At 48.5% G+C, this 18,671-nt stretch overlaps 1 protein-coding gene across 1 annotated transcript in view; it reads right to left on the reverse strand.

Annotated features, from left to right (window-relative positions):
• Positions 1 to 18,671, reverse strand: part of LOC140455381 (gamma-aminobutyric acid type B receptor subunit 1-like) — a 303,305-nt gene that overhangs the window by 246,172 nt on the left and 38,462 nt on the right. The window contains exons 2-4 of the mRNA XM_072550186.1: positions 18,487 to 18,614; positions 16,243 to 16,446; positions 14,923 to 15,111 (exon numbers count right to left, since the gene is read on the reverse strand). Of these exons, the coding sequence (XP_072406287.1) occupies positions 14,923 to 15,111; positions 16,243 to 16,446; positions 18,487 to 18,562 (469 nt within the window). The 5' untranslated portion in view covers positions 18,563 to 18,614. The remainder of the gene's footprint in view (positions 1 to 14,922; positions 15,112 to 16,242; positions 16,447 to 18,486; positions 18,615 to 18,671) is intronic.

Consider the following 18,671-nt stretch of genomic DNA (forward strand, 5'->3'; position numbering starts at 1 on the left):
ATCTCACTCTCTGTGTCACCCTCTATCTCACTCTCTGTATCACCCTCTATCACACTCTCTGTATCACCCTCTATCACACTCTCTGTTTCCCTCTATCTCACTCTCTGTGTCACCCTCTATCGCACTCTCTGTGTCACCCTCTATCACACTCTCTGTATCACCCTCTATCACACTCTCTGTATGACCCTCTATCGCACTCTCTGTGTTACCCTCTATCGCACTCTGTATCACCCTCTATCACACTCTCTGTGTCACCCTCTATCACACTCTCTGTGTTACCCTCTATCACACTCTGTATCACCCTCTATCACACTCTCTGTGTCACCCTCTATCACACTCTCTGTATTACCCTCTATCACACTCTCTGTGTTACCTTCTATCTCACTCTCTGTATCACCCTCTATCACACTCTCTGTATTACCCTCTATCACACGCTGTATCACACTCTATCACACTCTCTGTATTACCCTCTATCACACTCTCTGTATCACCCTCTATCACACTCTCTGTATTACCCTCTATCTCACTCTCTGTATCACCCTCTATCACATTCTCTGTATTACCCTCTATCACACTCTGTATCACACTCTATCACACTCTCTGTATCACCCTCTATCACACTCTCTGTATTACCCTCTATCACACTCTCTGTGTCACCCTCTATCACACTCTCTGTATCACCCTCTATCACACTCTCTGTATTACCCTCTATCTCACTCTCTGTATCACCCTCTATCACACTCTCTGTATTACCCTCTATCACACTCTGTATCACACTCTATCACACTCTCTGTATCACCCTCTATCACACTCTCTGTATCACCCTCTATCTCACTCTCTGTATCACCCTCTATCACACTCTCTGTATTACCCTCTATCACACTCTCTGTGTTACCCTCTATCACACTCTCTGTGTCACCCCCTATCACACTCTCTGTATCACCCTCTATCACACTCTCTGTATTACCCTCTATCTCACTCTCTGTATCACCCTCTATCACACTCTTTGTATTACCCTCTATCACACTCTGTATCACACTCTATCACACTCTCTGTATTACCCTCTATCTCACTCTCTGTATCACCCTCTATCGCACTCTCTGTATTACCCTCGGTCACACTCTCTGTGTCACCCTCTATCACACCCTCTGTATTACCCTCTATCACACTCTCTGTATGACCCTCTATCGCACTCTCTGTGTTACCCTCTATCACACTCTCTGTGTCACCCTCTATCACACTCTCTGTGTTACCCTCTATCACACTCTCTGTGTCACCCTCTATCACACCCACTGTATTACCCTCTATCACACTCTTTGTATGACCCTCTATCACACTCTCTGTATTACCCTCTATCACACTCTCTGTGTTACCCTCTATCACACTCTCTGTATCACCCTCTATCACACTCTCTGTATTACCCTCTATCTCACTCTCTGTATTACCCTCTATCACACTCTGTATCACCCTCTATCACACTCTCTGTGTCACCCTCTATCACACTCTCTGTATTACCCTCTATCACACTCTCTGTGTCACCCTCTATCACACTCTCTGTATTACCCTCTATCTCACTCTCTGTATCACCCTCTATCACACTCTCTGTATTACCCTCTATCACACTCTCTGTATGGCTCTGTATCACACTCTCTGTATTACCCTCTATCACACTCTCTGTGTCACCCTCTATCTCACTCTCTGTATCACCCTCTATCACACTCTCTGTATGACCCTCTATCACACTCTCTGTGTTACCCTCTATCACACTCTCTGTGTCACCCTCTATCACACTCTCTGTATTACCCTCTATCACACTCTCTGTATCACCCTCTATCGCACTCTCTGTGTCACCGTCTATCACACTCTCTGTATCACCCTCTATCGCACTCTCTGTATCACCCTCTATCACACTCTCTGAATTACCCTCTATCACACTCTCTGTATCACCCTCTATCACACTCTCTGTATCACCCTCTATCACACTCTCTCTGTTACCCTCTGTCACACTCTCTGTATTACCCTCTCTCACACTCTCTGTATTACCCTCTCTCACACTCTCTGTATTACCCTCTATCACACTCTCTGTGTCACCCTCTATCACACTCTCTGTATTACCCTCTATCACACTCTCTGTGTCACCCTCTATCTCACTCTCTGTGTTACCCTCTCTCACACTCTCTGTATTACCCTCTGTCACACTCTCTGTATTACCCTCTCTCACACTCTCTGTATTACCCTCTGTCACACTATCTGTATTACCCTCTATCTCACTCTCTGTATCACCCTCTATCTCACTCTCTGTATCACCCTCTATCACACTCTCTGTATTACCCTCTATCACACTCTCTGTGTCACCCTCTATCACACTCTCTGTATTACCCTCTATCTCACTCTCTGTATTACCCTCTATCTCACTCTCTGTATCACCCTCTATCGCACTCTCTGTATTACCCTCTATCACACTCTCTGTGTCACCCTCTATCACACTCTCTGTGTTACCCTCTATCTCACTCTCTGTATCACCCTCTATCACACTCTCTGTGTTACCCTCTATCTCACTCTCTGTATTTCCCTCTATCACACTCTCTGTATTACCCTCTATCTCACTCTCTGTATCACCCTCTATCACACTCTCTGTATCACCCTCTATCACACTCTCTGCGTCACCCTCTATCACACTCTCTGTATCACCCTCTATCACACTCTCTGTGTTACCCTCTATCACACTCTCTGTATCACCCTCTATCACACCCTCTGTATTACCCTCTATCACACTCTCTGTGTTACCCTCTATCTCACTCTCTGTATCACCCTCTATCACACTCTCTGTGTTACCCTCTATCTCACTCTCTGTATTTCCCTCTATCACACTCTCTGTATTACCCTCTATCACACTCTCTGTATCACCCTCTATCACACTCTCTGTATCACCCTCTATCACACCCTCTGTATTACCCTCTATCACACTCTCTGTATCACCCTCTATCACACTCTCTGTGTTACCCTCTATCACACTCTCTGTATCACCCTCTATCACACTCTCTGTGTCACCCTCTATCGCACTCTCTGTATTACCCTCTATCACACTCTCTGTATCACCCTCTATCACACTCTCTGTATCACCCTCTATCACACTCTCTGTATTTCCCTCTATCACACTCTCTGTATTACCCTCTATCTCACTCTCTGTATCACCCTCTATCGCACTCTCTGTATTACCCTCTATCACACTCTCTGTGTCACCCTCTATCACACTCTCTGTGTTACCCTCTATCTCACTCTCTGTATCACCCTCTATCACACTCTCTGTGTTACCCTCTATCTCACTCTCTGTATCACCCTCTATCACACTCTCTGTATTACCCTCTGTCACACTCTCTGTATCACCCTCTATCACACTCTCTGTATTACCCTCTATCACACTCTCTGTATCACCCTCTATCACACTCTCTGTATTACCCTCTATCACACTCTCTGTATCACCCTCTATCACACTCTCTGTATTACCCTCTATCACACTCTCTGTATCACCCTCTATCACACTCTCTGTATTACCCTCTATCACACTCTCTGTGTTACCCTCTATCTCACTCTCTGTATCACCCTCTATCACACTCTCTTTGTTACCATCTATCTCACTCTCTGTATTTCCCTCTATCACACTCTCTGTATTACCCTCTATCTCACTCTCTGTATCACCCTCTGTCACACTCTCTGTATCACCCTCTATCACACTCTCTGTGTCACCCTCTATCACACTCTCTGTGTTACCCTCTATCACACTCTCTGTATCACCCTCTATCACACCCTCTGTATTACCCTCTATCACACTCTCTGTGTTACCCTCTATCTCACTCTCTGTATCACCTTCTATCACACTCTCTGTGTTACCCTCTATCTCACTCTCTGTATTTCCCTCTATCACACTCTCTGTATCACCCTCTATCTCACTCTCTGTATCACCCTCTATCACACTCTCTGTATCACCCTCTATCACACCCTCTGTATTACCCTCTATCACACTCTCTGTATCACCCTCTATCACACTCTCTGTGTTACCCTCTATCACACTCTCTGTATCACCCTCTATCACACTCTCTGTGTCACCCTCTATCGCACTCTCTGTATTACCCTCTATCACACTCTCGGTATCACCCTCTATCACACTCTCTGTATCACCCTCTATCACACTCTCTGTATTTCCCTCTATCACACTCTCTGTATTACCCTCTATCTCACTCTCTGTATCACCCTCTATCGCACTCTCTGTATTACCCTCTATCACACTCTCTGTGTCACCCTCTATCACACTCTCTGTGTTACCCTCTATCTCACTCTCTGTATCACCCTCTATCACACTCTCTGTGTTACCCTCTATCTCACTCTCTGTATCACCCTCTATCACACTCTCTGTATTACCCTCTGTCACACTCTCTGTATCACCCTCTATCACACTCTCTGTATTACCCTCTATCACACTCTCTGTGTTACCCTCTATCACACTCTCTGTATTACCCTCTATCACACTCTCTGTATCACCCTCTATCACACTCTCTGTATCACCATCTATCACACTCTCTGTATTACCCTCTATCACACTCTCTGTATTACCCTCTATCACACTCTCTGTGTCACCCTCTATGACACTCTCTGTATTACCCTCTATCTCACTCTCTGTATCACCCTCTATCTCACTCTCTGTATCACCCTCTATCGCACTCTCTGTATTACCCTCTATCACACTCTCTGTATTACCCTCTATCACACTCTCTGTATCACCCTCTATCACACTCTCTGTGTTACCCTCTATCACACTCTCTGTGTTACCCTCTATCTCACTCTCTGTATCACCCTCTATCACACTCTCTGTATCACCCTCTATCACACTCTCTGTTACCCTCTATCTCACTCTCTGTGTCACCCTCTATCGCACTCTCTGTGTCACCCTCTATCACACTCTCTGTATCACCCTCTATCACACTCTCTGTGTCACCCTCTATCGCACTCTCTGTGTTACCCTCTATCACACTCTCTGTATTACCCTCTATCACACTCTCTGTGTCACCCTCTATCACACTCTCTGTGTTACCCTCTATCTCACTCTGTGTGTCACCCTCTATCGCACTCTCTGTGTCACCCTCTATCACACTCTCTGTATCACCCTCTATCACACTCTCTGTATTACCCTCTATCACACTCTCTGTATCACCCTCTATCACACTCTCTGTGTTACCCTCTATCTCACTCTCTGTATCACCCTCTATCACACTCTCTGTATCACCCTCTATCACACTCTCTGTTACCCTCTATCTCACTCTCTGTGTCACCCTCTATCGCACTCTCTGTGTCACCCTCTATCACACTCTCTGTATTACGCTCTATCACACTCTCTGTGTCACCCTCTATCACACTCTCTGTGTTACCCTCTATCTCACTCTCTGTGTCACCCTCTATCGCACTCTCTGTGTTACCCTCTATCGCACTCTCTGTGTTACCCTCTATCGCACTCTCTGTATCACCCTCTATCACACTCTGTATCACCCTCTATCACACTCTCTGTGTCACCCTCTATCACACTCTCTGTATCACCCTCTATCACACTCTGTATCACACTCTATCACACTCTCTGTGTCACCCTCTATCACACTCTCTGTGTCACCCTCTATCACACTCTCTGTATTACCCTCTATCACACTCTCTGTGTCACCCTCTATCTCACTCTCTGTATCACCCTCTATCTCACTCTCTGTATCACCCTCTATCGCACTCTCTGTATTACCCTCGGTCACACTCTCTGTGTCACCCTCTATCGCACTCTCTGTGTCACCCTCTATCACACTCTCTGTATCACCCTCTATCACACTCTCTGTGTTACCCTCGGTCACACTCTCTGTGTCACCCTCTATCGCACTCTCTGTGTCACCCTCTATCACACTCTCTGTATTACCCTCTATCACACTCTCTGTGTCACCCTCTATCACACTCTCTGTATTACCCTCTATCACACTGTCTGTATCACCCTCTATCACACTCTCTGTATCACCCTCTGTCACACTCTCTGTATTACCCTCTATCACACTCTCTGTGTCACCCTCTATCACACTCTCTGTATTACCCTCTATCTCACTCTCTGTATCACCCTCTATCACACTCTCTGTATCACCCTCTATCACACCCTCTGTATCACCCTCTATCACACTCTCTGTATCACCCTCTATCACACCCTCTGTATCACCCTCTATCTCACTCTCTGTATTACCCTCTATCACACTCTCTGTGTTACCCTCTATCACACTCTCTGTATCACCGTCTATCTCACTCTCTGTATCACCCTCTGTCACACTCTCTGTATTACCCTCTATCACATTCTCTGTATCACCCTCTATCTCACTCTCTGTGTCACCCTCTATCACACTCTCTGTATCACCCTCTATCACACTCTCTGTGTCACCCTCTATCACACTCTCTGTATCACCCTCTATCACACTCTCTGTGTCACCCTCTATCACACTCTCTGTATCACCCTCTATCTCACCCTCTGTATCACCCTCTATCACACTCTCTGTGTCACCCTCTATCACACTCTCTGTGTTACCCTCTATCACACTCTCTGTATTACCCTCTATCACACTCTCTGTGTCACCCTCTATCACACTCTCTGTATCACCCTCTATCACACTCTCTGTGTCACCCTCTATCACACTCTCTGTGTTACCCTCTATCACACTCTCTGTATCACCCTCTATCACACCCTCTGTATTACCCTCTGTCACACTCTCTGTATTACCCTCTATCTCACTCTGTATCACCCTCTATCACACTCTCTGTATTACCCTCTATCGCACTCTCTGTATTACCCTCTATCACACTCTCTGTGTTACCCTCTATCACACTCTCTGTATCACCCTCAATCACACTCTCTGTATTACCCTCTATCACACTCTCTGTATCACCCTCTATCTCACTCTCTGTGTCACCCTCTATCACACTCTCTGTATCACCCTCTATCACACTCTCTGTGTCACCCTCTATCACACACTCTGTATTACCCTCTATCTCACTCTCTGTATCACCCTCTATCGCACTCTCTGTGTCACCCTCTATCTCACTCTCTGTATCACTCTCTATCACACTCTCTGTATCACCCTCTATCACACTCTCTGTATTACCCTCTATCACACTCTCTGTATCACCCTCTGTCACACTCTCTGTATCACACGTTATCACACTCTGTATCACCCTCTGTCACACTCTCTGTATCACCCTCTGTCACACTCTTTGTATCACACCTTATCACACTCTGTATCACCCTCTGTCACACTCTCTGTATCACCCTCTATCACACTCTCTGTATTACCCTCTATCACACTCTCTGTGTCACCCTCTATCACACACTCTGTATTACCCTCTATCTCATTCTCTGTATCACCCTCTATCGCACTCTCTGTGTCACCCTCTATCTCACTCTCTGTATCACTCTCTATCACAATCTCTGTATCACCCTCTATCACACTCTCTGTATTACCCTCTATCACACTCTCTGTATCACCCTCTGTCACACTCTCTGTATCACACCTTATCACACTCTGTATCACCCTCTGTCACACTCTCTGTATCACCCTCTATCACACTCTCTGTATCACCCTCTATCACACTCTCTGTATTACCCTCTATCTCACTCTCTGTATCACCCTCTATCGCACTCTCTGTATCACCCTCTATCACACTCTCTGTATCACCCTCTATCACACTCTCTGTGTCACCCTCTATCTCACTCTCTGTATCACCCTCTATCACACTCTCTGTATCACCCTCTATCACACTCTCTGTTTCCCTCTATCTCACTCTCTGTGTCACCCTCTATCGCACTCTCTGTGTCACCCTCTATCACACTCTCTGTATCACCCTCTATCACACTCTCTGTATGACCCTCTATCGCACTCTCTGTGTTACCCTCTATCACACTCTGTATCACCCTCTATCACACTCTCTGTGTCACCCTCTATCACACTCTCTGTGTTACCGTCTATCACACTCTGTATCACCCTCTATCACACTCTCTGTGTCACCCTCTATCACACTCTCTGTATTACCCTCTATCACACTCTCTGTGTTACCTTCTATCTCACTCTCTGTATCACCCTCTATCACACTCTCTGTATTACCCTCTATCACACTCTGTATCACACTCTATCACACTCTCTGTATTACCCTCTATCACACTCTCTGTATCACCCTCTATCACACTCTCTGTATTACCCTCTATCTCACTCTCTGTATCACCCTCTATCACATTCTCTGTATTACCCTCTATCACACTCTGTATCACACTCTATCACACTCTCTGTATCACCCTCTATCACACTCTCTGTATTACCCTCTATCACACTCTCTGTGTTACCCTCTATCACACTCTCTGTGTCACCCTCTATCACACTCTCTGTATGACCCTCTATCACACTCTCTGTATTACCCTCTATCTCACTCTCTGTATCACCCTCTATCACACTCTCTGTATTACCCTCTATCACACTCTGTATCACACTCTATCACACTCTCTGTATCACCCTCTATCACACTCTCTGTATCACCCTCTATCTCACTCTCTGTATCACCCTCTATCACACTCTCTGTATTACCCTCTATCACACTCTCTGTGTTACCCTCTATCACACTCTCTGTGTCACCCTCTATCACACTCTCTGTATCACCCTCTATCACACTCTCTGTATTACCCTCTATCTCACTCTCTGTATCACCCTCTATCACACTCTCTGTATTACCCTCTATCACACTCTGTATCACACTCTATCACACTCTCTGTATTACCCTCTATCTCACTCTCTGTATCACCCTCTATCGCACTCTCTGTATTACCCTCGGTCACACTCTCTGTGTCACCCTCTATCACACCCTCTGTATTACCCTCTATCACACTCTCTGTATGACCCTCTATCGCACTCTCTGTGTTACCCTCTATCACACTCTCTGTGTCACCCTCTATCACACTCTCTGTGTTACCCTCTATCACACTCTCTGTGTCACCCTCTATCACACCCCCTGTATTACCCTCTATCACACTCTTTGTATGACCCTCTATCACACTCTCTGTATTACCCTCTATCACACTCTCTGTGTTACCCTCTATCACACTCTCTGTATCACCCTCTATCACACTCTCTGTATTACCCTCTTTCTCACTCTCTGTATTACCCTCTATCACACTCTGTATCACCCTCTATCACACTCTCTGTGTCACCCTCTATCACACTCTCTGTATTACCCTCTATCACACTCTCTGTGTCACCCTCTATCTCACTCTCTGTATTACCCTCTATCTCACTCTCTGTATCACCCTCTATCACACTCTCTGTATTACCCTCTATCACACTCTCTGTATGGCTCTCTATCACACTCTCTGTATTACCCTCTATCACACTCTCTGTGTCACCCTCTATCTCACTCTCTGTATCACCCTCTATCACACTCTCTGTATGACCCTCTATCACACTCTCTGTGTTACCCTCTATCACACTCTCTGTGTCACCCTCTATCACACTCTCTGTATTACCCTCTATCACACTCTCTGTATCACCCTCTATCGCACTCTCTGTGTCACCGTCTATCACACTCTCTGTATCACCCTCTATCGCACTCTCTGTATCACCCTCTATCACACTCTCTGTATTACCCTCTATCACACTCTCTGTATTACCCTCTCTCACACTCTCTGTATCACCCTCTATCACACTCTCTGTATCACCCTCTATCACACTCTCTCTGTTACCCTCTGTCACACTCTCTGTATTACCCTCTGTCACACTCTCTGTATTACCCTCTCTCACACTCTCTGTATTACCCTCTATCACACTCTCTGTGTCACCCTCTATCACACTCTCTGTGTCACCCTCTATCACACTCTCTGTATTACCCTCTATCACACTCTCTGTGTCACCCTCTATCTCACTCTCTGTGTTACCCTCTCTCACACTCTCTGTATTACCCTCTCTCACACTCTCTGTATTACCCTCTGTCACACTATCTGTATTACCCTCTATCTCACTCTCTGTATCACCCTCTATCTCACTCTCTGTATCACCCTCTATCACACTCTCTGTATTACCCTCTATCACACTCTCTGTGTCACCCTCTATCACACTCTCTGTATTACCCTCTATCTCACTCTCTGTATTACCCTCTATCTCACTCTCTGTATCACCCTCTATCGCACTCTCTGTATTACCCTCTATCACACTCTCTGTGTCACCCTCTATCACACTCTCTGTGTTACCCTCTATCTCACTCTCTGTATCACCCTCTATCACACTCTCTGTGTTACCCTCTATCTCACTCTCTGTATTTCCCTCTATCACACACTCTGTATTACCCTCTATCTCACTCTCTGTATCACCCTCTATCACACTCTCTGTATCACCCTCTATCACACTCTCTGTGTCACCCTCTATCACACTCTCTGTATCACCCTCTATCACACTCTCTGTGTTACCCTCTATCACACTCTCTGTATCACCCTCTATCACACCCTCTGTATTACCCTCTATCACACTCTCTGTGTTACCCTCTATCTCACTCTCTGTATCACCCTCTATCACACTCTCTGTGTTACCCTCTATCTCACTCTCTGTATTTCCCTCTATCACACTCTCTGTATTACCCTCTATCTCACTCTCTGTATCACCCTCTATCACACTCTCTGTATCACCCTCTATCACACCCTCTGTATTACCCTCTATCACACTCTCTGTATTTCCCTCTATCACACTCTCTGTATCACCCTCTATCACACTCTCTGTATCACCCTCTATCACACTCTCTGTGTCACCCTCTATCACACTCTCTGTATCACCCTCTATCACACTCTCTGTGTTACCCTCTATCACACTCTCTGTATCACCCTCTATCACACCCTCTGTATTACCCTCTATCACACTCTCTGTGTTACCCTCTATCTCACTCTCTGTATCACCCTCTATCACACTCTCTGTGTTACCCTCTATCTCACTCTCTGTATTTCCCTCTATCACACTCTCTGTATCACCCTCTATCTCACTCTCTGTATCACCCTCTATCACACTCTCTGTATCACCCTCTATCACACCCTCTGTATTACCCTCTATCACACTCTCTGTATCACCATCTATCACACTCTCTGTGTTACCCTCTATCACACTCTCTGTATCACCCTCTATCACACTCTCTGTGTCACCCTCTATCGCACTCTCTGTATTACCCTCTATCACACTCTCTGTATCACCCTCTATCACACTCTCTGTATCACCCTCTATCACACTCTCTGTATTTCCCTCTATCACACTCTCTGTATTACCCTCTATCTCACTCTCTGTATCACCCTCTATCGCACTCTCTGTATTACCCTCTATCACACTCTCTGTGTTACCCTCTATCTCACTCTCTGTATCACCCTCTATCACACTCTCTGTGTTACCCTCTATCTCACTCTCTGTATCACCCTCTATCACACTCTCTGTATTACCCTCTGTCACACTCTCTGTATCACCCTCTATCACACTCTCTGTATTACCCTCTATCACACTCTCTGTGTTACCCTCTATCACACTCTCTGTATCACCCTCTATCACACTCTCTGTATCACCCTCTATCACACTCTTTGTATCACCATCTATCACACTCTCTGTATTACCCTCTATCACACTCTCTGTATCACCCTCTATCACACTCTCTGTATTACCCTCTATCACACTCTCTGTATCACCCTCTATCACACTCTCTGTGTTACCCTCTATCTCACTCTCTGTATCACCCTCTATCACACTCTCTGTGTTACCCTCTATCTCACTCTCTGTATCACCCTCTATCACACTCTCTGTATTACCCTCTGTCACACTCTCTGTATCACCCTCTATCACACTCTCTGTATTACCCTCTATCACACTCTCTGTGTTACCCTCTATCACACTCTCTGTATTACCCTCTATCACACTCTCTGTATCACACTCTATCTCACTCTCTGTTACCCTCTATCTCACTCTCTGTGTCACCCTCTATCGCACTCTCTGTGTCACCCTCTATCACACTCTCTGTATTACCCTCTATCACACTCTCTGTGTCACCCTCTATCACACTCTCTGTGTTACCCTCTATCTCACTCTCTGTGTCACCCTCTATCGCACTCTCTGTGTCACCCTCTATCACACTCTCTGTATCACCCTCTATCACACTCTCTGTGTTACCCTCTATCTCACTCTCTGTATCACCCTCTATCACACTCTCTGTATCACCCTCTATCACACTCTCTGTTACCCTCTATCTCACTCTCTGTGTCACCCTCTATCGCACTCTCTGTGTCACCCTCTATCACACTCTCTGTATTACCCTCTATCACACTCTCTGTGTCACCCTCTATCACACTCTCTGTGTTACCCTCTATCTCACTCTCTGTGTCACCCTCTATCGCACTCTCTGTGTTACCCTCTATCGCACTCTCTGTATCACCCTCTATCACACTCTGTATCACCCTCTATCACACTCTCTGTGTCACCCTCTATCACACTCTCTGTATCACCCTCTATCACACTCTGTATCACACTCTATCACACTCTCTGTGTCACCCTCTATCACACTCTCTGTGTCACCCTCTATCACACTCTCTGTATTACCCTCTATCACACTCTCTGTGTCACCCTCTATCTCACTCTCTGTATCACCCTCTATCTCACTCTCTGTATCACCCTCTATCGCACTCTCTGTATTACCCTCGGTCACACTCTCTGTGTCACCCTCTATCGCACTCTCTGTGTCACCCTCTATCACACTCTCTGTATTACCCTCTATCACACTCTCTGTGTCACCCTCTATCACACTCTCTGTGTCACCCTCTATCACACTGTCTGTATCACCCTCTGTCACACTCTCTGTATCACCCTCTGTCACACTCTCTGTATTACCCTCTATCACACTCTCTGTGTCACCCTCTATCACACTCTCTGTATTACCCTCTATCTCACTCTCTGTATCACCCTCTATCACACTCTCTGTATCACCCTCTATCACACCCTCTGTATCACCCTCTATCACACTCTCTGTATCACCCTCTATCACACCCTCTGTATCACCCTCTATCTCACTCTCTGTATTACCCTCTATCACACTCTCTGTGTTACCCTCTATCACACTCTCTGTATCACCCTCTATCTCACTCTCTGTATCACCTTCTGTCACACTCTCTGTATTACCCTCTATCACATTCTCTGTATCACCCTCTATCTCACTCTCTGTGTCACCCTCTATCACACTCTCTGTATCACCCTCTATCACACTCTCTGTGTCACCCTCTATCACACTCTCTGTATCACCCTCTATCACACTCTCTGTGTCACCCTCTATCACACTCTCTGTATCACCCTCTATCTCACCCTCTGTATCACCCTCTATCACACTCTCTGTATCACCCTCTATCACACTCTCTGTGTTACCCTCTATCACACTCTCTGTATTACCCTCTATCACACTCTCTGTGTCACCCTCTATCACACTCTCTGTATCACCCTCTATCACACTCTCTGTGTCACCCTCTATCACACTCTCTGTGTTACCCTCTATCACACTCTCTGTATCACCCTCTGTCACACCCTCTGTATTACCCTCTGTCACACTCTCTGTATTACCCTCTATCTCACTCTGTATCACCCTCTATCACACTCTCTGTATTACCCTCTATCGCACTCTCTGTATTACCCTCTATCGCACTCTCTGTGTTACCCTCTATCACACTCTCTGTATCACCCTCTATCACACTCTCTGTATTACCCTCTATCACACTCTCTGTGTCACCCTCTATCACACTCTCTGTATTACCCTCTATCTCACTCTCTGTATCACCCTCTATCACACTCTCTGTATCACCCTCTATCACACCCTCTGTATCACCCTCTATCACACTCTCTGTATCACCCTCTATCACACCCTCTGTATCACCCTCTATCTCACTCTCTGTATTACCCTCTATCACACTCTCTGTGTTACCCTCTATCACACTCTCTGTATCACCCTCTATCTCACTCTCTGTATCACCTTCTGTCACACTCTCTGTATTACCCTCTATCACATTCTCTGTATCACCCTCTATCTCACTCTCTGTATCACCCTCTATCACACTCTCTGTATCACCCTCTATCACACTCTCTGTATTACCCTCTATCGCACACTCTGTGTTACCCTCTATCCCACTCCCTGTATTACCCTCTATCACACTCTCTGTGTCACCCTCTATCTCACTCTCTGTGTCACCCTCTGTCACACTCTCTGTGTTACCCTTTATCGCACTCTCTGTATCACCCTCTATCACACTCTCTGTATTACCCTCTATCACACTCTCTGTATCACCCTCTGTCACACTCTCTGTATTACCCTCTATCACACTGTCTGTGTTACTCTCTATCAAACTCTGTGCATTTCCGTTCGTCACATTCCCTCCATCTCTCCCTCAGTCACACTCCCCCATCTCCCTCGTCACACTCCCTCCATCTCCCTCAGTCACACTCCCTCCATCTCCCTCAGTCACATTCCCTCCATCTCCCTCAGTCACACTCCCTCCATCTCCCTCAGTCACACTCCCTCCATCTCCCTCAGTCACACTCCCTCCATCTCCCTCTGTCACACTCCCTCCATCTCCCTCAGTCACATTCCCTCCATCTCCCTCAGTCACACTCCCTCCATCTCCCTCTGTCACACTCCCTCCATCTCCCTCAGTCACATTCCCTCCATCTCCCTCAGTCACACTCCCTCCATCTCCCTCAGTCACACTCCCTCCATCTCCCTCAGTCACACTCCCTCCATCTCCCTCAGTCACACTCCCTCCATCTCCCTCAGTCACACTCCCTGCCTTGCCCACCTCCCCTCCCACTGACGGTGGTCCCTTACCTTTACAGATGGGCTTGCTGGTGTTCCACTTGCCGTATCTGTTGCAGATGAGACTGGAGCTGCCAACCAGGATGAACCCAGGGTTACAACGGTATTGAACAATGGTTCCCTCCACTGGAGCCCTGCTCAGATCTCTTGTCAGCGCGTGCCCATTTTCTAACTTCAGGGCCAGCGCTGAGCAGTTTCTCACTGTGTGCAGGGGACAGAGAGAGAGAGAGAGAGAGAGAGAGGCAAGGGGTGAGGCTCCCAAGACCATTACTTCATTCAGAGCAACACCTTTGTATAGAGACCTTACCCCTCAGGATCTCAGCGCACTGACCCGAGGGGAAGACGCCCTGGTAATTAACCCAGGGTCCACACACTCATTTTTCATCAACTACTTGTAAAGGTGACCCAGTCCCAGAGGAGGCGGGGGGGAAAGGACAGTGTCTGTCCCACTGTCCCACCCAGTCCCAGAGGGAGGGGGGGAAGGACAGTGTCTGACCCACTGTCCCACCCAGTCCCAGAGGGAGGGGGGGAAGGACAGTGTCTGACCCACTGTCCCACCCAGTCCCAGAGGGAGGCAGGGAAAGGACAGTGTCTGTCCCACTGTCCCACCCAGTCCCAGAGGGAGGGAGGGGGGGGGAAAGGACAGTGTCTGACCCACTGTCCCACCCAGTCCCAGAGGGAGGGGGGAAAGGACAGTGTCTAACCCACTGTCCCACCCAGTCCCAGAGGGAGGGGGGGGGAAGGACAGTGTCTAACCCACTGTCCCACCCAGTCCCAGAGGGAGGGGAGGGGGGGGGGCAGGACAGTGTCTGACCCACTGTCCCACCCAGTCCCAGAGGGAGGGGAGGGGAAAGACAGTGTCTGACCCACTGTCCCACCCAGTCCCAGAGGGAGGGGGGGGAAGGACAGTGTCTAACCCACTGTCCCACCCAGTCCCAGAGGGAGGGGAGGGGGGGGAAGGACAGTGTCTGACCCACTGTCCCACCCAGTCCCAGAGGGAGGGGAGGGGGGGGGGAAGGACAGTGTCTGACCCACTGTCCCACCCAGTCCCAGAGGGAGGGGGGAAAGGACAGTGTCTGACCCACTGTCCCACCCAGTCCCAGAGGGAGGGGAGGGGGGGGGGGAAGGACAGTGTCTGACCCACTATCCCACCCAGTCCCAGAGGGAGGGGAGGTGGGGGGAAGGACAGTGTCTGACCCACTGTCCCACCCAGTCCCAGAGGGAGGGGAGGGTGGGGAAGGACAGTGTCTGACCCACTGTTCCACCCAATTCCAGTTGGGGTGAAGGGGGATAACATTGCTCGGAGTGACCCTCCGTCCCTCTCTCACTCACAGCAGCGGCTGCGTTTGTCCATCTCTGTCCACATGCCATTGGCCAGGCACTTGCGGACCCGGGGCCCATCCAGCTCTCGGTTGACCCTGCAGACGAACTCGATCTCGTAGGCCACGGGAAGGATCTCGATGGAATGGATCTGCTCCTGGGTCAGCCCCGGGTAACGGATCCCGCCGTCCGGGGGCGGCCTGATCTTCCGGCATCCTGGAATCACGGGGAGTGGGGTGGGGCGGGGAGACAGAGAAGAAACAGGAACGTCACGCTGACGGAACGGGAGGCCCAAGCACCAGCCTCTACCTCGGGAAAGGACTGAACAGCATGGGGACCCCTCACCCATGCTGCAGCCACCACCTCACCTCTACCTCCCAGTCCAAATACTGCCCTCTCTTTACACTGCACTGACCAAACAGGCCATTCGGCCCTTCGTGCCCTGATACCCAAAAGCCCGCTGAGCCTTGACTCAGAGCGTGAAGCGCCCAGGACCAGGAGTAGGCCATTCGGCCCAGTTGGTCAATGATATTATAGAATTCCCTACCATGTGGAAGCTCAGCCCATTGTGTCTGCACCGACCCTCCCACTGCGTACCTCATCCCAAACAGAACCTATCCTGTCCCTGTAACCCTGCATTTCCCACGGCTAACCCACTTAACCTGCACATCCCTGAACTCTACGGGACAATTTAGCATGACCAATCGAACCCTAACCTGCACATCCTTGTACTGTGGGGGGAAACTGCAGCACCCGGAGGAAACCCACGCAGACACGGGGGAGAATGTGCAAACCCCACACAGACAGTCGCCCCCAAGGCTGGAATCGAACCCAGCTCCCTCGCGACGTGAGGCAGCGGTGCTAACCACTGAGCCACCATGCCGCCCTGACTGATCCGATCATTCTCAATTCCACCTTCCTTCCTTTTCCCGGTGATCCTTTATGTCTCAGGATCACAGAATTCTTGATGGTGCAGAAACAGGCCGTTTGGCCCACATGGGCCTGTGCCAGTTCTAGCCCCTGGTGCCAATCTCCTGCCATTTCCCTGAGTCCCTGCCCACCCATTCCTATCCGATTAACCATCCAGTGATTCAATGCCTCAATTGATCTTGCTCCCACATTTCCACTTCTACATCCCACGCTCTGACCCCTTGCTGCTTGAAAGAGCTTTCTTTCTCACATCCCCAACCCCCCACCCAGTCTTCCTCTGTGCCGTCCCTCCTGCTAACCCTTCCCTTTGGACAGCCTCTGCTCTGGAATTACTGATTTGCCTCCGGATTCGCAGTCTGTTTCAGAGGGATGGTCTCCGCGTGACCAAATCCATTTGGGTCAAAGGAGTCCTTCCTGTCACCACCACCCGCCGAGAACCTGACTAATCTCAAAACTGTGCCCCACTCCTCCAGCTTCCTCATGTGGCCCACTTTGCTCATCTCCCAACCCCCCCCCCCCCCCCCGCCCGTCCCACCAACCCCAAACAGAGGCAATCCTTCTCTCCCTCTCTACCCGAGTCCGACAGCACAGAAACAGACCCTTCGGTCCAACCAGTCCACGCCGGCCATAATCCCAAAACTAACCTAGTCCCACCCGCCTGCTCCTGGCCCATATCCCTCCAACACCACCCCATTCATGTACTTATCCAAATGTCTTTTAAATGCTGTAACCATACCCCCATCCACCACTTCCTCTGTCAGTTGATTCCACACGCCAACCACCCACTGTGTAAAAAAGTTGCCCCTCATGTCCTTTATTAAATCTTCCACCCCTCACCTTAAAAATACGCCCCACGGTTTAGAACTCCCCCACCCAAGGGGAAAAACCCCTTGTCATTCACCTTATCTACGCCCCTCATGATTTTATAACCTTCAATAAGATCGACCTCCGACGCTCCAGGGGAAAAAAAAGTCCCCGTCTCTCCAGCTTATTTGTTTCTTTAATCTCAAACTCTCCATTCCCAGCAACATTACTGGCAAAATATTTTCTGAACCCTGTGCAGTTTGATAATGTCCTTCCTGTAACAGGGTGACCCCCGAACTGGACACGGTGCTCCAGAAGAAGCCTCACCAATGTCCTGTACAACCCCAACATGGCGTCCCAACCCCTGTACTCAAATGTCCGAGCAAAGAAGGCACGAATGCTAAACGCCTTCTTCACCACCCTGTCTACATGTGACGCAAATTTAAGCTGCTGAGCTCATCTCAACCCTTCATTTTCCATCACTGTTCGAGTCAATGAATGGAAGGCGCCAGTGTCATTTACCTCTGGTGACGTTCCGAGTTGCCGAGACCAAGCTGGATGGGATCAGCACAGCGAAAAGCAGGATCCAGGCTTCCATCCTGGAGACAGCGAGAGAGAGGAAGGGGTGGGGGGGGAAAGGGAGAGTCAATCTGCAAAACGACAACAGAGAGGGAAAGATTGGGGGATGGGGGGGGGGGGGGGGGAGG

The sequence above is a fragment of the Chiloscyllium punctatum genome, chromosome 30, assembly GCF_047496795.1.
Source record: "Chiloscyllium punctatum isolate Juve2018m chromosome 30, sChiPun1.3, whole genome shotgun sequence".
Classification (NCBI taxonomy): domain Eukaryota; kingdom Metazoa; phylum Chordata; class Chondrichthyes; order Orectolobiformes; family Hemiscylliidae; genus Chiloscyllium; species Chiloscyllium punctatum.